Source organism: Miniopterus schreibersii, assembly GCF_964146895.1.
Source record: "Miniopterus schreibersii genome assembly, chromosome: 12".
Taxonomy (NCBI): domain Eukaryota; kingdom Metazoa; phylum Chordata; class Mammalia; order Chiroptera; family Miniopteridae; genus Miniopterus; species Miniopterus schreibersii.
This window is the reverse complement of record NC_138112.1, coordinates 63,329,322-63,352,495: the sequence shown is the minus strand read 5'-3', so window position 1 is coordinate 63,352,495 and position 23,174 is coordinate 63,329,322. Positions and strand designations below refer to the sequence as shown.

The window sequence follows — 23,174 nt, the reverse complement described above, 5'->3', positions numbered from 1 at the left end:
AAGCTAGAGCTCAGCTCTCCTCAAGCATAGGACTTTGGTTTTTCTTGGCCTGGTTGATAAGATTGGTTAAAAACTATTTTCTGGCCTCCTCTAGGGAATGCCTGGCTTGGACCTCAGGGCACATAGAGACAAATTTAATACTCACCAGGCATTCTTTTGGGACTTCCCCGGTGTTATTTCTCAGCCATCTCAATGACAGGGGCGCAGGCTCTGCTCTTGAGTCCTGGGTTTTGAGCCTTGCACTGAGCAGTTGTATTTAAACTGTGATAGCCTGTGTGTAAGAAAGATACATACTTACCATTGAAGATTCAGGAAATGACCAGGAGGCACAAAGTGAGCTGCTGCCACAGCTTGAAATGTGTGTGTGGCCATGCTTGCTCCTGGGGAGTGAAGAGAAGGGACCCTCTCAACTGAGTCTGGGATGGGGGAAATGTACTTACCACTCCCAAGGAGGTTGAGCAGTGGTGTCCCTTGGGATGGAAAAATGGCTCCAAGAATGGAAAGGCACAGACTGTTTAATCCAAAGAGGCAGAGAATATCCCCAAATGAAACTAGAGCTTATCTTTTATTGTCTGATAAGAGGTTAGAGTGTGTGGTGATGAGAGTCAACCAGTATCCATCCTTCCTTCTGCATTTGCTCCCTGTCTCCCCTTCCCGTCCTCCGTTTATCTGTCATGGGTCAGAGAATTTGAACTTGGTTTTAAGGCAAAATGAATCCAGTTAACATAACAGTGAACTGAGAACTTATAAAAGCCACAAAATGTTTCTTGGTCTAAATATTTTCATCGAATTCTGCTGAAGTGAGGTGACTGCAGGAAAGTGGTAAAATGTTATGTTGGTTATTAGGTAAACAATTAAACTGACAATACCAATGCAAAGCTGAAATAAGTTGTTTCTGAATGCCCAGTTTCTCCAGTCCCATGGTCTAGTTGGAGAGGCTACTGGGACAGCTTAGGAACACCTGCTCTGAAGAAATTTTCAGCTGTTCTAGTCTTTGTCTTACCTGGAAAGAATTTGAAGGTTCTGTGTGATAGAAGCAGCCAGCACCAACCAGTGGTTATCTTGGGAATGTTTAAATATCTCTATCACTGTTACCCAACCCAAGCCATCCCTAAAACTAAACCAGCTTGTTCTGCTGACAGCTTCAAGACCTAACCTGTCCTCACACCTACCAGTTAAACTGCCAACCCTAAGACTCACTTACAGAATTTCTCAAGCTGCCCTTAGGTGGAAGTAACAGAAATTGGCCATAGAATTTGGAGACTGTGGAAGGAAAGGCTGATGGGCTGTTTATTTCCCTCAAGTTCATGTCCCTTTCTACCATTATTACCAGGTACTCCGTGTATTAGTTTCTGTTAGCATGGACTTACTAGCCTTTGTTTTCAGGCACCAAGTGGAGTTGCCTACCTTTTCCTTTGTGTCATTAGTGCCTGTCCTACATGGGAGAGGGACTTTTGTCTGCAAGGCTTATGCAGCTATGGAGAGAGACAGTGCTCTTTTCTGACACCTAAAGAAAAGGTGTTAGAATTTAGAAAGCCTGAAAAAATAATCTTAGTCTTGGTATTTTGCCTGCTTTTTTGCCTTCCTTATTTTGAATGCTGCAACTTTTCTTTTTGAAAGAAAGGAAGGGAAGGGGGGTAGAGAGATAGAAACATTGATTGGCTGCCTCCTGCACAGCCCTCACTGGGGATTGAGCCTGCAACCCAGGCAGGTGCCCTGACCAGGAATTGAACCGGTGACCTCTTGCTTCGTGGGTTGACGCTCAATCACTGAGCCACACCAGCCCGGCTGAATGCCACAATTTTCTATTCTATTTCTCTTCAGATCTGAGACCCTAAAGTAAGAGTGAAAAGTATATGGCAAGAAATTATGGGATTCTTATATCAAGAGCCAAGCAATGTTGGTTACAATTTGACAGTTTTACATTTTACAATTTAACATGACTCATGACTTTTGTGTGAGGTGTATAACTGAAACTATCAAAACTGAGAATGGCCTCAGGGGACCTTTCTCTAGGAAAATGTTGGACTCTTGAGTCCTTAGACCTAATTTTGACAAATTTAATTATCCTCAGAGTTCCTCATATTTTTTCCCTTTTTTATTGGGCAATCTGCAGTGGCAGGGGATTTTTTTGTGTGCATATATAGACTCAGTCAGACTATTGCAAACTAACACAGGTGAGATAAAGGTCCAGTCTACTTCCTAAAGAAATGCTTGCCTCTCTGTTCCTTCTTCAGCCAAGACCTGCACATTAAACTGTTGAATACTTAGCTCATGTTCTCCTTTGGCTTTGATGTTCTTAAATGTTAAACATTAGGAAATATCAAGGAGTCACTCATAGCTGCTTTCTTGCAAGAAACCAAAGGTTTGAATTCTCTTTTTAATCATGATTAATCCTTTGTATGTCAAATTATACCTAATGTTGGGCCCAGGAGGCTGCCTGCCAGCTAGGTTGACTAGGGTTTAAAGTTATGTGGGTTACTGTTGCACTTTCAGAAGAACCTAAATACTTTTGCTTTTATTTATTTAATGTATTTAATGTTTTGCTGTTGATAAGACTTTTTCCCATTTAAAAATGTGTTCACTTCATCCATCCCACTTTCTCCTCTCATCTCTTCAGTTACTCAGGTTGGCCCTAAGGGAACAGAGAATAGTCATCCTCCTTGTGCTAGACATCTTTGGACCTCAAGCTGAGCCTTAAAATGTCCGTTTCTCAGCTATACACTGTGTTGCTTGTCTTTCGACTTTCTTGCCTTTTTCTTTTTTTTTCATCTTTCTGGCTTTAAAGTCCATGCCCGGCATCTCCTTGGAAGAAGGTAGATGGAGATTCAGTGTCCTCCCTAAGCCATTACTTTATTTCCCCTTCAGCCTAAACCTGTCTGCCAGCCACAGGAAAAATCTGGAAGGACTAGTCCTTTGTGGCCCCTCTCCCCCCAGTCCAATTGGTAGTACAGCTGCATTACAACGAAGGGCAGAATTTAGGGTGGCAGTTAGGGTCTCTCTTTGTGTTTGAGAAGAGTGTGAGTGCATCTGCCCACGTGGGTCTCACTTGCTCCCATCGCTTGTCTGTTCTTTTGCTCCCTATTCACTGGGAACTGTTTCCTCCAGTGGTTCTAATATTTACTAACTTCATTATGAATTAACTAGGAGAAAGTTCAGACCTGACTGATTTTACTGTAGCATTCGTTGCAATTCAGTTGGATGGTATTAGTCCTATTTTCACGTTTGCATGTAATAAATTCAGTGGAATGTACTTCTGAGTGCCACTGTGTACTTCACAAAGTTCGGGAAATTTTTAATAGAAAAATTAACTTCTATAAGTATCTTCCGAGGTCAATTGATGTTTTCCTACCTTTTCAGTAATTTGAATTATTGTTGTTGTTCTGTGTCCAAAAGTCCTAGACTTCATCTGATCCCTTATCCCTGATCACTACATCACTGTCACAGTTCCCTCACCAGTAACAGGAAAATCATTAACTTAGTTCTGTTAGAAAGGCTTTACTCAGAGATGACTTATTCTGTCAGAGAAATGTTTTAGAAAAATGCAGGTTACCACTTCTCTAGTTTTCCTTGTGCCTCAACCACACCCAAAGTTTCTTCCAGTCAAATGAGGCATAATACAACTGCCTTTTCCTCAATGAGCTTTTTAGGGGAAGTACGGTCTTTCCAGCATGGACCTCCTTGGATGAGGTCAGTTTTCTCTTCCTGGCTTTCAAGAGGCTGTCATTCTGATGTGATGCAGGAGGATGTCCTTAATGAATGCCTCTGGCACTGCTTGTCACTTGCTTGTTTCCTGGTTATGTTGCATTAAAGTATTAATCGCTAAATTCTAATTGAGCTCTTTCTTCATTGAGAAGGCTGCTTTGCTCTCCCGAAGGCAGGCTGACTTTTCTTGCATAGCTTTGCATGCTGGAATGCCACCAAAGTGTAATCAGTGCGTAAAATGCACTTTTGCTAAAATTGTTAGTGCAATATCAGGTTGACTTTGGAGCTGAGGAAGTCACACACTGTGTTCTAGAGTAGGATACAAGTTGGTAGGAGTAAGAGGTAAGAGGGTGGTGCCAAAGAAAGCTTGTGTTTCTTAAGCATGTGAGAAGTTAGCCTGGCGAGTAGGTGAGTGAACAGTCCACAAGGGAGAACATTGCTGTTCATTGACACAGTACCGAAGGGACCAGCTAGGCACCGTGAGACACTGTCTTTATAACAGTGCCTGCATGTTTATTATTGCTGACTTGACTGTCGTTTTGAGTCTTTTAATCCCTTCAAATATACTTATAAAAAAGCCTAATACCCAAATGTATATTATGAATACAAAAAGATTGAGAACTACTGATCTTGTGTGTTGGAAGCGAACCAGAAGTTGACAGCCAGGCTGCTGTCATTCGTCTCCTTCAGTAATTCACTGTGTAATTTGAGTGAGTCATTTTATCTCTTTGTCCACTCGACAGGTAAGAATGCTGTGCTTACCTCCATGCTTCTTCCAGGGGTTAAGTAGGAAAAAATAGTAGAGTGCTCTCACCTCCTTGTAGAGGATATTACCTGAAGTCAGAAGGGATAAAAGCAGACATATGCCACCCTGGCTGGTGTTGCTCAGTGGTTAGAGCATCAGCCAGCACACCAAAGGGCCTCAGGTTTGATCCCTGGTCAAGGTGACCTACCTGGGTTGCAGGTTCCATCCCTGGCCCTGAGCTTGGAGGCAGACAGTCGATGTGTCTCTCTCATATTGATGTCCCCCCCCCCTTTTTCTCTCTCTCCCCCTTCTCTCCTTCCCTCCCTCCCACTCTCTCAAAAAAAAAAAAAATCAATGGAAAAAATATCCTCGGGTGAGGATTAACAACAGAAAAAGTAGGTATGTGCCTTAGCACCTAGGTTACTTGCACTACCGGAGCTACTCCAGACAAGCTGGGGCTGCCACCTTGAGACGTTCCCATGACAGACACACCTCAGTGCTGAGAGGCTCAGCTGGCTGAAAGGGTGCATTCTTGGCTTAATAAAAGGAGTCTCTAAAGAACATCGGAGTTGTGCTAGGAACCCTTGGGACATAAAATAAATACTTCTTAAAGGACTGGAGGCGCTCACAGCCGCAAGAAGGAAGTGGGGCTGGTCCAGGGTTTGTGTATTGTCTTCTCACAGCCTGAGTGTAGCTCGTGAAGTGTCCTTTCACTGTCCCTGGCTAATTATTATTCTGACCTCTTCTCAGCTTTTTAAAGATGCTGTCAACCGAAGACCTTAGACCATTTGCCACTCTTTTATAAAAGTTAATGTGGATGTGAAATAAGACATCAACTCCTGAAATAGAAAGTTATTCTTAACCACCTTTGGGATATTAAAAGTGCCAATATTCATCTTAAAAAAATAGCTGATAAAGCAAACCTTTATAACTGAATTTATTACTGACTTGGGCAGAGGCTGTACAGCTAAGGGCAGTTGAATTCAAATTTCATCTCCCCTCTTACTAGCTGGTTGACCATGGGAAAGTAAACTTATCTGAGCCTCAGTTTCCTCATCTGTGAAGTAGGGATTCAGTAAAGCTTTTCAGAGACTACCGTATTTAAAATTGCCAAGCACCACTCCTTGCACTTTCGGTTTTTCTTCCCTGTTTTACATTTCTCCTTGGTACTTAACATAATTTAACATACTATGTGGTGAACTCATTTCTTTGTTGTGTTTCTCCTCCCCCAGAATGTAATTGCCGTGAAGGCAGGAATTTTTATCTGTTTTGTTTATTGCCTGGCATGTAGTAGGCACTCAGTAAATTACAACCTTCCTTTAGGAATGACGCACTGGGCTTTTTAAAAATAACTACCAGCACACACTGCTTACTAAACGTTCTTTTCATCTGTGTCACCCATTGTCCTTACAGTGCACAGAATCTTACAGTGCACAGAACCATTCAAGGGAACACTTGTTTGGTCAACATTCCTTCATTCAACAAATGCCTAAGAGCTTCTTAGTACCTTTCACCATCCTATCCCCTGGTGGTACCACAATCATGTTTTCCTAAGTAAACTGAATGTTCTAGTTTGGGGATCAAATTCCTGCTCCTTAATTGATCCAATTTAGGCTATAGAAATTTGTGTTTTGATAAATTCCTGTACTTTTACATTGTTATAACTCAGTGTGTATTTATTGTAGCAGTTCTTAACTGGTGCCTCCCTGCACATACTCTTCACTTCTGAAACACTTGCCAGATTGCTCTTCATAAAACGGTACCAGAAACTTCTAGTAAAGACTACAGAATGACCACATGTGTTTATCTCCATCCTCTCCCAAATCACTTTAAAATGACAGTAAAGGAATTAGAAAAAAGCATATGCTCATTGTGAAAAGGGAATGGGACAAAGAGGGTGATGACTAGCAAGTGATGGAAAGAACATCTCTCCTCCAGAAGAAACAAAATTGTATATGAAAGGATATATAAATTTATTATAGTGTTCCTGTATGCTGTGAGTATATAGCCATAAAACTGTAAGTAATTAACATTATTTAACCTTAAACTGTGGTAAAACTATTTTGGAAGGAAGGGGGAGAAAAGAGGGTCGGAGAAATCATCTCCCATTATAAAAAGCCGGTAGATAATAGCCAAAATTGAAAAATTAGTAACAGTAAAAATGTGACAGTTAATTATCAGAAGAAAAACAGCTAAAAGATTTGAAAAGTAACTGCTTCTGGAGAGCAGAAATCAAGGGAGAGAATGGGGCAGGAGGCTGCTATTTAACTTTATTAGCCTTGTCATACTCTTTAATTTTAAAAATTATGTATATGTAAGACTTTGATTAAAATTAAATTTTAAAAGCTATCCACTTTGTAATTCCCTTAATCCAAAAATGTCAAAGGATTTCTGTTTCCTGCCACACAGATGCCAGATCTTTCTTTTTCAGCCTGATTTTGTATTCTTCTCTAGATGAGCCTTTGCTTCCCACTGAACTGACACTAGCACTTGAACCCTGGATCGCCTTGAGCAGAAGGCCTTCCAATCCTGAAACATTGTCCACTTCTCCTCCTTCCCAAATCCTCGTTCTGCCTTTAAGGCCTAGCTCCTATTTCTTTCCTAAGCTTTCCTGGTCTCCCCTTCCCAAGCCCAGTGACCCCTTCTGAACAACTGTGGCTCTAGTGGTCCAGACCACTCATTGGACACTTACGCTGCCTTTTCTTGTTTGTACTGTTTTTGATGTCCTATCCCCCCAACTGGATTATAGGCTCCAACCAACCAACCAAGCAAGAAGGACATCTTATTACCATTTTATATACATCTTTCACAGTGTTATGTTTGATAGATATCTGTTTAATATTGGGTCCTCACTCAGCCATCGAAAAGCTTTCTGTTCTGAGATCACTATTCTAGGCATGTCTCACGACTCTGTACTTTGGTCTAAAAATCTCTATATCTCTGTCAGCCTTACTGGGGTTGGAGGCCAGGGCTTTATCTCTTTGCTGGAGGTACTGTCCTTGGTTGGCACAGTGTTTTTACAAAACAAACATGGACAATCAATTCCTAATCTCCCAAACCCTGTGGGTGTTCTTCAGCATTCAAAAATTTTGTATTATTTGAGAGAAATGCTAATTTATCATTACTATCACCACTTTGGGAGTTTATAAACCTTCTCCCTTTATACTCTGTTGCCTTATGATCCCCTGCACTGCAAAGAGCCAAGAAAACAGCAAATAAACAAAGCCCTCTGCAGTCTCCACTGTTTCTGCACTCTCTAAGAGCAACCACCTGGCTTTAGGTTTGCCCTAGAGAGGCTTCGTCAGTGATACATTCTCACCTACTGAGCTAGAGCCCCAATGTGCTCTGAAATATTTTGGTCATTAGTTCTTAATCTTTTAGAGGACAGTGAATGCTCTGAGAATGTGTGTTAAAAGCTGGATCATTTCCTCAGAAAAAAATGTGTACACATAGCTGTATTAAAGCATACCCAGGATTTTAGTTTTATTCAGGTACAGTAAGGCCAACAGACAAGGAGACAATTACCATTGAAAAGGTAATTTGTTACTTACAGTTCCCAAGAGGAGGGAGACACACCACACAGGACTACATAGGGAAGTATCAGGGTTGCTCCAGAGGCAGAATGAGAGGAGGGGGAAAGCATGAGTTTGCCAAAGCCCTTGTTGGGATTTTCAGGGGAAGAAATGTGTGAGGCAGGGTAGGTCTGATGAGTAAGTTTAGGATTAGATAGTTTGAATCATTTTGGCAGGTTCTGGACTATGGGGTGGTCTCTAATTGTCCATACCTGGCCCTGGGTACTTCAGGGCAGAGGAGATCATTGGCTTGGTGTGTGAATTTGATAAAATGGGGGCATGGGCTCTGGATTGGTTGGTTGTGCACTTGCAGTCAAATTGATTGCTATCCCTAGGAATTAGCTAATTCTGGAAGGGGCAGTCCCTTAGTCCACAAGGGCCCAAGATGTCAAAACACTAAAATACCATAGAAAACAAAACCCACAATTAATACAGTAACATGCACGCACACAATTATATTTGCTATTTCAGTGATTTCTTGGACCTCCTGAGACCATCTGTAGGCCCAAGATTTAAAACCCAGCTTGGGCCCTGGGAGCTCTGCTTCCAAATAGGGTGTATATGAATTTTGTTTACCTCTTCACAAGAAGATCTATAGTTAATTGTCAGTTAAGACGAGAGAATGTAGCAACTGCTTAGTTTTTTATGGTAAAGCTTTATTTCTTTTTTCTTTTGACTTTTTTACTAAGAGCTTATTTGTGGGTATTTTGTGCCAAGAGGGACAAGCCCGCATTCCCTAATTGCTGCATCAAGTCTGTCCTCACAGGGCGTCCTGATGACATTTTAAATACATGGAAATATTTGAATGCATGAAAACGTCTGGTGCTGAGTCTCTGCTGCATATTTGCTCTGGCACCTGCTCCTCTCTTCTTGGAGTTTATCCCATTGCCTAATTCTGTACATTGTCTCCAAACCTTTCATTAAACATTGTTAGAAATTTTGCTTTTTAACCTCAGCATCCCCACTTATCTATTGAACAGAAACAGAACCGTCTCTGACTACTAGGCATTTCCTCCAGTGAAAAGCTCCCCATCTTGCCTTTTATGACTTTTCAGAGCATGAAATGGCTGTGCTAATCCTGTTGGCCTCAGGCAAGAGCCTTGCAGGGCAGACAAAGGGGACAGCCTGCTCCCAGCTTGATCCTTCAGTGGCCAGAGGGAGAAACTTTTTAACATTATACCAACGTGAAGTCAAAAGCATAGCCACCCCTGCTTTGTTTTGAATGCATTTAGAAAGGAGGAAAATTTTGGAGTGTTTTTTTAGTATCCTGAGTACTGTACTGGGTAGGTTTCTCCAGGCTGGGTGCTTTCCTAGAGTCTCAGAGATCAAACAAAAAGGGTTTTAGGAATTCTGCAAGTGTCCTTCTGCTGGTTGAGTGGATATTTCCCAAAGCCAGAGATACTTTGGCTCTAAGTTAACCAATTGAGTTGCAACTATGTGCTTTGTGCAAGGTGCTCTTTAGGGCACAGGAACTGAGAGGCACTTGAGTCTCTTAGGGGGTTTAAGGTAGTCCTTTCTCTTAAGGGGCTAAGAGTCTAATAGTAAGAATCACACATATTCAAGTAACCTTTGTTTCTGAATTTAATTCAGAGTATTTTATACTCTGTGTGGCAGAGCATCAAGATATTTCATGTAAGGATAAGAAAACTGTGCGTCCTTCCTGTCAAGAACCTATTTATAATGTACTGTGGGGAGTCAGGTTCAGGAAAAGTGTTGAGTGGGAGCAGAGCAAGCATACTTGGCTTGTAGCCTTTGAGTTGAACCTCTGATGGACTGAATTTTATACCTGTCCTCAAGTAGAGTGAATTATGTTGGGGAGTGCTGCCTCAACAGGATGGGAGGAGATAGAGCAGAAGGAATATGACAGAATAAGAGAGAGAAACAAAATGCTATGGGGCTTCCAAAGAGGAAGTCTTATCACGTTAGTGAGAGCAGAAAAGACCTCTTAGAAAAAGGAGAGCGACCATGCGGTACCAACTGAAAATTGATGGCTACGTGTGTGTACACAGAGATATAAACACTTGCACTCAGAGCAACCTTTATATACTTAACAGCAGGTAACCTAAAAGATGACAAATGTTTTGTGTTATAAAAATAGCTAATATCGTGTGGGCAGGGATTTCTAATTCAGAAAAGCTTCCAAGAGGAGGTGGGATTTTATTAGGTTTAAAGACAAGAAAGGCTAATCCGTAATGTTGTCTAGCTTTCAGGTGCATCCTTTAGCAGTGTCTCAGTATAGGGCTTGTTAATAATGTTTTCCCATTTCGTGCCTCGTAGTAATGTTTGAACAGTGGATTTTAATTAGAAACTATTTCAAGTTAGCTATCTTCATGTGACAAGTATTGTTCATCTAGAGTCCCACAGCATATGTATGGCTCTGGGGACTACTCAGATTTCAGAGCAATTTTTGTTTTGAAACAGACCCATTCGCCATGCTCTTTCCCACTTATTTGTGCTCCATACTTTGCACTAATTGGTACCTATATTTTAGAACAAAGGTCTGGAATCCTTTTTTCTACATCGGGATCTAGGGGAACAGACTGGCTGGGCCAGTAGGGCAGAATCTGCCTTATAGGATCTAATTACTAAGATTTTTGTCAGACCCACTTTTAGCAGAATCAGGATGCAGTTTTTACAAAATTCCCAACCATCTTTCTATAAGCAATGGCCAACACATGCATTAGGAATTGCTAATCTTTTTACCTTACTCAAAAGTCCATAGTCTCTTTACAGAAACCAAGCCAGCTGGACGCTTTATCTCAATGTTGTAATCACAAGTCCCAAAATTTACAGTATTTCCCTTGGACCTACTTGTGGAACATGCATAAGATCATTGATCTTGCAGATGTTTCCTTCATTCCAACGCCTGAATGTGAAGTTGGTAGTCAAGACCAAGTGCTCTATAGTCCACTTTCTGATCTGATTTCACCTTTGACCTCCAAGCCCACAGGGCATCTTTGTTAGCTCTGAGAGCTTAGCCTTTCTGTCCCTGGGTAAACAGTAATGTGCCAGTGATCACAGTGAAGTGACACCATGCTCTCCTTGGAGCTCCAAAGTCTCCTCTAAACTGAGTGAGCCAGGCTGTGGATTAGAGAATATCATGGGCTGGGGGGCAGGGGAGGGGGAGTTCTGGACCTTCCCCTCTGGGAGCAGGTCTGGCCTCTTTCTTATATTTTGGCCTGACTCAGCCCAGTAATGTTGTACCCTTACAAACCGGGCCTCCTAATGAGAATGTAGGCTCATAGAGCAATAATTCACGTGTAGGTGGCCTGTAAGGAAAGTTTTAACAAAAGACTTGGTTAAGAAGCTGATTTATTTTCTTGCTTTAACTCTCTTGTCATGTGCTGAGTGGGGGCGGAAGAGGAGAGGAGGGTGGGGAATGGTGCTGCTGAAAGCATTTATCTTCGTTTCTGCCATCTCCCAGTGTTTATTACCCGGTGATCGACAGATGAGGAAAGCTGCCAGTCAAACCCACGTTCAGCACATTTCCATTTCCCTTCTTTGCAGATTTTAGGCTTTTGAAATCTGCATCTTTGCAGCAATAAAGGTCGTTTCCCTCCTGCTGCTGCCAAGCCCAAGACCCTCTGGTCCAATTCCACTCATTTGTGCTTCTACCAAACAATAAAAGCTGCAGGAGTCTCAGCAATTTAAGACAAGTGATTGGTGAGAGCTGTTCAGTGTTTGAGTCAGTCAGTCACTCTCTACCTTTCTCTCTCACCTCTTTCTCCCTCAGTCCTTTCCCCCGCCTTCCCCCCTCTCTCTGCCCATCCTTGTGCTGCTGAGGCAGCTCCATTGTGCAACAGTGAGAGGATAACCGCTTCCCTGACTGCTTTCCTGGCTTCACTCAGGGACCTCCTGCCTAAGCCAGTGTCCTCCCAGCGACAGGGGTTGCTGGGACCTAAATATAGGAAATGGCAGGTTGTGGGGGATGTGGAAGTGGAGGTAGAGTAATTCTTAATACTCGTATCCACCTGCATGTCTTCTGTCAGAGGTAGAGGCTTTAAGGAAATGCCCGCCTGGTGAGAGTGAGCGCTGGGTTTTTTGGTTTTGTTTTGGGGTTGTTGGGTTTTTCCCCCATTTCTCATAAAGGCTGTAGGTTTTGGAATGCTGATCCTAATAATTTATCAGTAGCATGTGTTCTTGTGAGCTTATTTGTTTTTGTCTTAAATAATGTTTGTGGAAGGAAGAAAGGTAATGATATTCATTTCTTTGAAAATACCTGTTCTGCTTTCATAATTACTTGTCCCAATTACATCCTTAGTGTAAGTGTAAGTAATTGCTTCATTAGGATGTATAGATTGAAAAGGGGCAGGTCTACAGAATGGTGAGGAAAATGGACCTCAGCTTCTTCATCTACCCACACAGGAGCATTTTAGCTTGCCTTCAGAGAGCTAGGAGGTGCCAGTTGTCCTGCCAACAGCCAAGATTAATCCTGGGCTTTAATGTGATGGGAGGAAGGGGTGAGGACCCAGTGAAGAGCAGTTTACTTCCTTTTCTGTAGGGTGCTAATACATCGCTGAACTCTGGACGATACTGTTACTTTTAAGGCACTGTGATAGAGTCATTGGCGATCCTCGAATTAGGAAACGGAGTAGTCTTATGGCAGCTCGATCACCTTTGGACTTTCTGAAGCTCTCTAGGTCTAATGGCATGAACCCTATGCTCTGTTTAACCCCTTTGAATGGCTTATTAAAGGAAAGTGGCCATGACAGGCCTAGAGGTTACATTCTCCCATTACATCTAACTACTTCCTGTAGATTGGACTAGTACTCTGACTTCACACCATGCCTGTGAATGATTGTGTGCATGCTATCTAGTTGTGATTTCAGGGCATGTTAAAAACTAATACCAATACTGCATGCTTCCACTAATAGGAGGTATCTAAAGTAGTCAAATTTATAGAAAGTGGAAGTAGAATTGTTACCAGGCCTGCGGGGAGGGAATAGTATTGTTTAATAGGTATAGAGTTTCGGACTTGCAAGAATGAAAAAATTCTGGGGCTCTATTTCACAACAATGCGAATATACATAACTATTGAACTGTACACTTAAAATGGTTAGGATGGTAAGTTTATGTTCTGTGTTTCTTATCACAATATTTTTAAAAGTTATTACCAGATTCTTTGTACTACTTACTTTGGATAGGAAGGCAGTATCTCCTCTTGGCCTATTACACTCTGCTGTGGCTACATAATCCTGGTTTGAAATGTTGTTTTGAGAATATTTTTGATGAGCAATATTCCGTGGCTATTTCTTTTTCCTTCCTTGCACACTCTCTGTATTCCAGGCCTTACTGATTTCCTTCTTGAGTTCAGAGGATCATTTGTTGTTTTGTTGGCCTCATCCAGTGCTTTTGACCTCAGCAGTCTATTTCTTGGGTCTGCCCCTAAAGTTCATGATTTGTGTGTGGACTGATGCTACCCGTGTTCTTAGGAGCAGGAGCTTTGGAGCCTTTAGGAGTTTACTGGACAGTAAAATTATGTTGATTTAGGGGCTCAATTCCTGCTAAGAGAATGTCCCTGACATCTATATCTACAAAATATTTACCCTTTAATTTATGTTAAATAAATTTCAAACGAATGTTGTATAGTGATTGACACCAGTTTAAGGGACCAGTTAGAACAGTTATTAAACAGCCTAAATCTGATAGACAGATCACACACTTTACTCAGAACATTTCCTATGTCAGAATTATAGACACCCACATGATTCCTGTTGGGGATTTTATTTTTGTATTTTTACAGAAAATGATGTCCTCTAATACTCTTATTTTTTATTTTAGCCTCAGGAAAAAGTGAAGACTCGGTTTCAGCTATAAGTAATATATTCAGAATTGGTCTCTGATAACCTACTTTTTCTTTCAAAAGGAAATAATTCTGTTTCTCTTAGACACTTTTATGATTTCTGGGTTACGTGCAGTATATTTTCCATAAATAAAAAACATTATCTTATTCTCGTGAACCTGTGGTTCAGTTATAAACACAATGGAACATCACTCAGCTATAAAAAGGAATGAAGTACTGATACATGCTATGACATAGATGAATTTGGCAAACACTCTGCTAAATGAAAGAAGCCAAACACAAACAGCCACCTGTTGTATGATTGCATTTATATGAATTGTTTAGGAGAGGCAAAACTGTAGACAGAAACTCTACTAGTAGTTGCCTAGGGCTAGGGAGGGAGTGGGGCAGAGTAGAAGGGAATGACTGCTACTGGGTAAAGGCATGGAGGGAATGGGGTGATGAAAATATCCTGAAATTAAATAGTAGTAGTGGTTGTTGCGAAACTGATTTTGATAATGGTTGCACAACTGTATGAATATACTAAAAACCCTTCAATTGTATACTTTAAGTAGGTGAATTGTGTAATATGTCAATTATATATAAATAAAGATGTTATTTTTAAACAAACAAACAGTAGTTTGGTCATTGTCCTCAGTGTCAAAACCATACATGGGAACTGAGAGAAACTTATATCATTGGAGGAAGTCTTGTTATCTGCCATCGGATTCTTTCCAGGCCCCCAGGCTATAGAATAATTGGCCATGCCCTTCGATGAAACTTTTAAAATGGTGGTAAGGTGAAAAGGTGTTTAGTTAACCCCCTTCTTAGAACAAATATAAAGACTGTATTTGAATGAAGCTTTCTGGAAAGAAGAGTAAGTGTTCTTCCTAGGATGCCATTCCATATATCCTTAGAGAGGAAGAATGCTTTTTACGTCCAGATAATCCTGTGTTGTATTGCTCTAAGAAGAATTATTTTTCATAGACAGAAACCGATTTGTTATAAAGAGCTCAAACAATCTATAAGAAAAGACTTAAAATAACTGAACACAAAAATGCACATAAGATGTGGGTAGGCAGTGCACGCTGAAAGAAATAGTGAGCCAGTAAACAAATAAAAAGATGCTCACCAGTACAGTACTCTAAATTATTAAAGAAATGCAAAGGGATACCAAATGTGGGATTGCCATTTTTTACTTCACAAATTGACCCAAATTTACACTGACTAGTATTTTTTAGTAATAGCCTTATTGAGATATAACTCACATACCATATAGTTCACCCATTTAAAGAATACAATTCAGTGGTTTTTAGTATATTCACAGAGTTGTGCAACCATTGCCACTATCTCTATATTTCAGAATATTTTTATCACCTGCTAAAAAACCCCATATCCATTAGCATTTACTTCCCCCATCACTTCCCCTTCACTTTCCAGCCCCAGGCAACCACTGATCTACTTTTTGTCTCTATAGCTTTGCCTATTCTAGACATTTCATGTAAATGGAATCAAACATTATGTAGTCTTTTGTGACTGGCTTTCTAAGAAGAAATTTGAAAAGTTCAGTTGTTCAGTTGTATCTACCCTGGGGTTTCTAGTTTCAGTTCTACTGACCAGTTAGCAAGCTAGTTCTTGACTTTATATTACAACCAAGCAGAAAGATAGTAATTGTGTTTCGAGGGTGGTGAGTGGTCGTGCCCCCAGCACATTCTTGTTCTATCTTCCCAGCAGCAGCACAGTCAGAGATGCCCGTTCTGAATTAGGCAGCTTCAAACTGAACAGTTTTATAGGACCGAAATATAATTTGTTTCCTTCTTTGTAACTTGCCCTTTTTTACCCTCCTGAATTAGCTTTTCTGATAGATTTGCTAATGACTCCCATTGTTCCATATTTTCACTGTACTGTTGAATCATACTCTTTATTTCCCTGCTCCTAGAACAGATCTTGGAGAGAGGCGGAAAAAAAAGTATTTTGGAAAAACGACTCTTAATTCTCCTTTCCAAGCGACAGAAGAGAGGAGTCTGAGAGAGAAGCAGAGGCAGAGAAATGCATGCAGGCTTGGTAGAGCTCACCTACCATGTGACTGTCATGACTAAGATTTTATCCCTAGATACAATCCTGAGGCTTCTGGCCTACAGCTTGAAGACTGGACTCAGAAAATGAGACGCGGCAGCTTGGTTTTTGTTGTTCTCTGATAGTTGGCCAGGATCACTGGATTTAAGTGTCCTTCGCCCCTTGTTTTGTCTCTTGTCAGAATAATCCTTATTCACTCTTTTGCTCTGAAGGTCCAGGAAAAGAACTCCGATTGTATGGTAGAAGGTGAGCTGCCATGACTAATAGTATCCTTAGGGACAGCTGCTGTTTCCTAGAACATGAATGACAGACTTGGGCTCTCTCCTCTCTCTTTCTCTTCCTCCCTCCCTCCCCTTCCTCCACCTCCCCCTCTCTCCCCCTGTCCCTCCCCCTCTCCCTCTCCCCCTATTCCTCTCCCCCCCTCCCTCCCCCTCTCCCTCTCCCTCTCCCCCTCCCCTACTCCTACCCCTACCCCTACCCCTACCATCTCTCTCAAGTTAATAGACTTTTTTTTAGAGCAGTCTTAGGTTTACAGAAAATTTGAGTGGAAAGTACAGAGAATGCCTATATACCTCCTCCCCCTACACACACCCATAGCCTCTCATGCCATCAGCATCCTACACCAGAGTGCTACATATGTTACAGTCCATGAACGTTGGCATGTCATTATTACCCAAAGTCCATAGATTACATTAGGGTTCACTCTTAGTGTAAGTTCTATGGGTTTTAGCAAATGTATGGTGACATTTATTCACTGTTATAGTATTATACAAAATAGTTTAACAACCCCCCAAGATTTCCTTGTGTTCCACCTATACGTCCCTCCTCCCCGCCTCCCAAACCCCTGGCAAGCACTCATCTTTTTACTGTGTCCATAGTTTTGACTTTTCCAGAATGTTATATAGTTAGAATTTTACAATATGTAACTTTTTGCTTCTTTCACCTAGCAATATGATTTTAAATTTCCTGCACATCCTGTCAGGGCACATACAAGAAGCTACCAATGAATGCATAAATAAGTGGAACAATAAATCTATGTCTGTCTCTGTCTCTCTCTGTCTCTGTCTCTCTTCCTTCCTCTCTCTAAGCATGCCCTTGAGTGAGAATTTAAAAAATTAAGTACTTCTTTCTCTTGGTGTTGGCACATTATTTGGGCCAGTCTCTTACAAAAGGCCTCTATGAGCTGTTGATTATAGAGCTGTACCCACAGAGGAAAAGCATACAGAAATTGGAGTAAGTTATCAAAATAGGAAACTTATCAAAGGAAACTTATCTGGTTTCTTTATCTGTAAGGAAAGGCCAGGGATGTTGCTAAACATCCTACAGTGCACAAGACCCACCCTACCCTGTAAGCAAAGAATTATCTGGCCAAAATATCAACAGTGAAGGTTGAGAAACCCGGAGTCTAGCTTGTTCCATTCTGTTGTTACTCAGAAAACCTTGTGGCCTCAGAAATCTCTCAGGATTTGGTTTTTGAGGCTAAGTGCCTCCTATATAAATACTTTGTAACTCATTCCATTAATTCATTCTGGCACATGTCCTATACCTTCACCTTAGTGGCCAGAGGCCTACTAAATGGTTGGGTTTTTTAATATGGTGATACTTTTTCTTCCTGATGTTTCCAAGAGACAGGCTTGGTTGGCCTGCAGTTCTTGCAGAAGAGAACCTGGTGACAATAATCTGTTGCTGGCATCTTTAGCTCTCTAATCTATGTTTACATGGCACTGAAAACTGACTCTCCCTGGTGCCAGGCTTCCTTTCTTCTCAGCACTCTGGCACTGTTGGCAGAGAACTCCTCCCTAGCCTCTTCCGCACATGTTTATTTTATTGCACAGCTGTTCTCCAGAAGACATTTCTTGAGGCGTGCACAGGGTGCTTCTAGATCGGTGGATTGGAGCCTTAATCATTTGTGTTCCCAGTTGTAGATCCACAGCACTCGTCAAGCATCTGGTATTTTCTGTAACCCTTTTCCTGTTTGTAGCTCTCATCTTCTCCCTCATATTTTAAGCTCCTAAAATATGGGGTTTATTTCTTCAGTTTATTTTCTACCTTCTTTTAGCAACTAGCATTTTATTCATCATATTCTGAGAAAATCAACTTACCTTCTTCCATTTGGGTTATATGCTTTTCTTTGAGAAGTTGGAGGAAATGATAAGGAACTAAGTAATTTGAGAGAGACTAGTGGTCAAAGGAAGATGTCAACCATCTAGAAAAGCAAGCCAGGGCAACAATTCATAAGCTCAGTGGAATTGAGCCTGGGTCAAAATAAAACTGAGTAATTCTGCCCTGGGAAGTGGTAGACCTTAGAATTAAATGGTTTTCATTATCAAAGAGGCCTATAAAAATCAAGAAAGTTCCTGTTTAAGAAAGTCCTATAGGAACCTTAACCTCCTTGTGACCCAAGAGTTTAGCAAAAGTTTCCAATCAGGTGTAATTATTATAGAATTTTCTGTAAAGGTTAAAAGGAAGAGCATATAGCCCTGGCTGGGTAGTTCAGTTGGTTAGAGCATCGTCCAAGGTTGCCGGTTTGATCGCAGGTCAGGGCACACTCAAGAAACAACTGGTGAATGCATAAATAAGTGGGACAACAAAGCAATGTTTCTCTTTCTCTTTCCCTTCTCTCTCTCTAAAAATGAAGTATAAGAAAATGTATATATATAAAAAAAAAGGAAGGGCATATATATATTTGCCTCATTTGAGTGATGTGCCACAGGACTTCAGTAGGGGTTTGAGATCATGGACTCATTGACAGCACCCCCAAATGCTGTCTTCCTCAGGCTTTAGGGAGATCATGACTATTTGGGTCTTTGTCTTTGAATCTGTAAGATTTTAAATATGTTGTTTCAGGGGTATTGTTTTCTCTAGAACAGTATTCCCTTTTAAGGAGCCTTTTTAGACATTTTTTCCCGCCTAATCATCTCTACTGTCATGAAAGTTTAATATCACGGATATGCTGTATATCTGTTTACCTGTTTACATGCTGCACTACTTAAGAGGGGAACTAGTGATTGTACTAAGACCACCCCCCCATGAGCTAGTTTTCACCCCCAGGACAGCAATATTGCCCATGTTGAGAATACATAATCTAGAAGTGTCATCATCTTGGATAGGAGCTGTTACAGTATTTATGCCTTTCTCTACAATGGAAACTGGGGCAAGGGCAATCGGTAAACTACTGTTGAAAAGTCTTCTCACGCAGTCCCCTGCAGCAACTAGAGAAGAGTAGAAAGACTACTCTTCTCATATTTCATGGTTTATAGAAGATGTTTTCTCTCTGAACAATCTTTTGATCACTTGAGGAAAGAAATGGAAAACGCCAGGAGTACAGCGCAATAAATGCAGTTCTCTAAAAGTTTAAAAAAACAAAACCGATTGCAGGGCCCTTTTGCAGTGATATGCAGAGGAAGACAGGGATTCTGGCGAATGTAGGTATAAAATTGCCCACTGTCCTGAGACTAGTGAGCTCTGGCAAGCTCGGTTTCTCAAATAGGAGTCGATTTGCAGCAGAGAGCACCGTTTAGGTTGTCTAGCATACACGGCTGCTCTTCCAAGAGGGTTTGGCTCTGTCTGATCAGAAGGGTGGTTGTGTATGAAAAAGAAATGCACCTTAGGAGGAGGAGGAAATGACATGTTCATCTAAATGAAATACAACTGCAAATTAAAGTGTCACCCTGATAAAAAAAATCCATTTTTCATTTAATTAGTTACCAAGGAAAATTGTCATACAGAAGTGTATATCTCGGTAAGTTAAACCGTGAGATGTTACAAGTGAATCTGGATTCAAGGAAGTTCTCACAGGGTGGGGAAGAGTTATAAAAAATTGTCTTAGTAAAAATATTATGATGCTGAAAAACTAGGCTTATAAATTTATACTGTGTTACATGCCAGGAATCCAGAAGAAGTTAACAAATATCACATTTGTTTTTTATTGTCTCTGGCTATCCAGTCAGCTGTATGGTGGCTGCCTTTTCCCTGGAGGAAGCCTCCTTTTGAGATGTTTTATTAGGAAGAAGGTCATACACTAAGGAGGAGTTGCTTTCTCCCAAAGAGTGCTGCTTGTTACAAAGACATCCCAGGACCAAAATGCTTTCTCTTTTAATGGTGTCCTCTCTTTTTTTCACATTTTGTTTCTCACAGTTTTATGAAAATTCATCTGCCTCTTTAGATTGTGAATTTACCAGACAAGATATATACAGTATCTGCAACATTGTTGGCACTAAGTAAATGTTGATTAATAATAGGAGGGGGCTGCCCTGGCCTGTGTGGCTCAGTTGGGTGAGCGTCATCCTATGCACCGAAAGGTTGCCAGTTCAATTCCTGGTCAGAGCACATGCCCAGGTTGTGGGTTTAATCTCTGGTTGAGGTGATTGCAGAAGGCAACTGATTGATGTTTCCCTCTCACATCAATGTTTCTCTCTCCCTTCTTTTCTCTCTAAAAAAATCAATTTAAAAAAACATTAAATAGTAGGAGAGGCTGATGAATGGGATTATATTTCCACATATAATTGTTCTTGAGAAACATGTCTGGTTTCTCTTGAGGTTGGGACTTGACAGATGGGACTCGCCAGCTTTCTTCGGCGCTAGTATGGTTCTTCCTCTTCCCTCTCCCCTACTAATCCCAGTATTGATTTATGTTCTCAGTGGAAACTTGTAGATAAGTACTATAATGGGCTCTCTTTGTCTTCTCTCACCAGGGGCAGTGATTGGCGATGGACAGTCTGCTGTGGCCAGTAACATTGCCAATACTACCTACCGGCTCCAGTGGTGGGACTTCACTAAATTTGACCTCCCAGAAATCAGTAATGGTAAGCCAAGGTAGAACTTGGGGTACTGAGGGACGGAGTATCTCTTACTGGTGAGCCAGAACTCAGAAACCCATGTAGCACTGGACTTTCCATCATCTCAGTGAGAAGCTCATTGCCATATGCCATTTCTGCAACTCTCAGTTAAGCAATTCAGCAAATGTATAGAGCAACGAACAGTGCTAAGTACGGTATTAGGAACAATGCTAAAGTGGACACAGAGATGAAGATGTCTGTGTCCTGAGAAGTTTACTGATGAGTAGTTCATTCTAAGCCTAAAAGTTTAGTTGGAACCGAGAGAGAAGAGAGTGTAGGAACCGAGAGCTGACCTTGTGACCCTAGAGGAAAGACTGTAGTGATGCTAAACTCATTTATTAATCCAGATCCAAATGGAATGGAGTTGAGTGTCATGATTGATACGTTTATATGTTTATAAATATGTCTGTCTGACAGTTCAGTTTTCCATTCTCTATGGAAGTCTGCAATCCCATGTCCCAGTTGTTCGATTGGAACTACAACATTTCAGACATCTCATTTCACTTTCTGTGTAATGAAGGACTCTCTGACACATTCCTGAGAAGTGGCAGTTCAGGCTCTACTTAAATACTTTTTTTTACATTCAGTATTATTCTATATTAGCTTTAGGTGTACAGCATAGTGGTTAGACAATCTTATACTTTATAAGGTGGCCCCCCTGATATTTCAAGTACCCACGTGGCACCATACATAGTTATTACAATATTATTGACTGTATTCCCTATGTTGTACTTTACATCTCCATGACTTTTTTGTAACTACCAATTTTTAGTTCTCAATCCTTTCACCTTTTAACCCAGCCCTCCAACTCCCCCTCCCCTCTGGTAACCATCAGTTTGTTGTCTGTATCTGTGAGTCTGTTTCTGTTTTGTTTGTTCATTTATTTTGCTCTTTAGGTTCCACATATAAGTGAAATCATGTATTTGTCTTTCTCTGACTTATTTCACTTAGCATAATACCCTTTATGTCCATACATGCTATCGCAAATAGTAAGATTTCACTCATTTTTATGGCTGAGTAATATTCCGTTGTATACATGTACCACAGCTTCTTTATCCACTCATCTATTGATGGGCATTTGGGTTGCTTCCAGATCTTGGCTATGAACATAGGGGTGCATATATTCTTTCTGGTTGGTATTTCGGGATTCTTAGGATATATACCCAGAAGTGGGATCACTGGGTCATAAGGCAGTTCCATTTTTTATTTTTTGAGGAACCTCCATACTGTTTTCCACAGTGGCTGCACCAGTCTGCATTCGTTCCTACAGTGCATGAGGGTTCCCCTTTTCTCCACATCCTCACCAACACTTGTTGTTTGTTGATTTATTGATGGTAGCCATTCTGACAGATGTGAGATGATATCTCATTGTGGTTTTAATTTGCATCTCTCTGATGATTAGTGACATTGGGCATCTTTTCATATGTCTGTTGGCCATCTGTATTTCCTCCTCGGAGAAGTGTCTGTTCAGGTGTTCTGCCCATTTTTTAATTGGATTGTTTGGTATTTTTGGTGTTGAGTTGTATGAGTTATTTATAAATGTTGGGAATTAACCCCTCTTCTTCCATTCACCTACTTCAATATTTCTGATGAGAGGTCGCACTGTGAGTATATGGCCTAATCCATCACTGCTAAATTCCTGTTAAAATCTTCTCTCTTGTACCAAGTTGTCACTTCCTCATATTGGTCCTAGTTCTACCTCTGAATCTCCATAGAATAGGTCTAATGATGCCTCTTCTAAGTCACAGTCCTCCCACTATTTGAAGATAAATTGCAATTTCCCTTTAAATCTTTCTTTTCAGGCCAGACTTTTCCTTTTACTGGTCTGTTTTCCAAATCCTTGTCAGTTCTGCTCATATTCCCTTTTAGTTTTGGGGGCCAGAACAGAGTAAAAACTCTAGGTGAGAGCTGTCCAATGCATAGTACAGTGGTGCTTTAAACAGTGTTGGCTCAGCCTAAGATTTCAGCAGTTTTTTCTGAAGCCACTATGGAGCCCGCAGTAACTTAAAAAAATTCTTTGGAAATTGTTAATAAACCAGGGCTCTACCAACCTGTAGTTACTTGTGCAATTTGAATCTTTTAAAATGAAAGCAGGTTTGTATTTGTTTCTATTAAATTTTAATAATGTCAATTGCAGTTCCTCGTTCTTGCCTCTCAACATCTGTTTGAACTTTGAATCAGTTTTTTTCTCTCAATCCTGCATTGTCTAATAACTTGATGAACATGCTTTCTCTCTCTTCCTCTGTATTGCTAGCAAAATGGTGAGTCAGCACATTGCATCAAGCTTTGTGGTATGTTACTGGGGACTTCTGTGTCGACTTTGGTTCATGCAATAGCAGCCTGGGCGGGGTGTTCACATCTGAAGCCTACATATTTCTGTCTCCTCTACAAGGTATTGTAAGACTTTGTCAGATGCCTTAAAATAATCAAGATATTCTCTGTCCATGGCATTTTCC

The 23,174-nt window shown here is 40.9% G+C and overlaps 1 protein-coding gene across 7 annotated transcripts in view; it reads left to right on the top strand.

Moving 5' to 3' along the window:
• The window catches only part of AMBRA1 (autophagy and beclin 1 regulator 1), a 146,891-nt gene that overhangs the window by 85,239 nt on the left and 38,478 nt on the right, over positions 1-23,174 (top strand). For all 7 annotated transcript variants that reach the window (XM_081152910.1, XM_081152907.1, XM_081152909.1 and 4 more), the window contains one exon: positions 20,575-20,685. In XM_081152910.1, the coding sequence (XP_081009036.1) occupies positions 20,575-20,685 (111 nt within the window). The remainder of the gene's footprint in view (positions 1-20,574; positions 20,686-23,174) is intronic.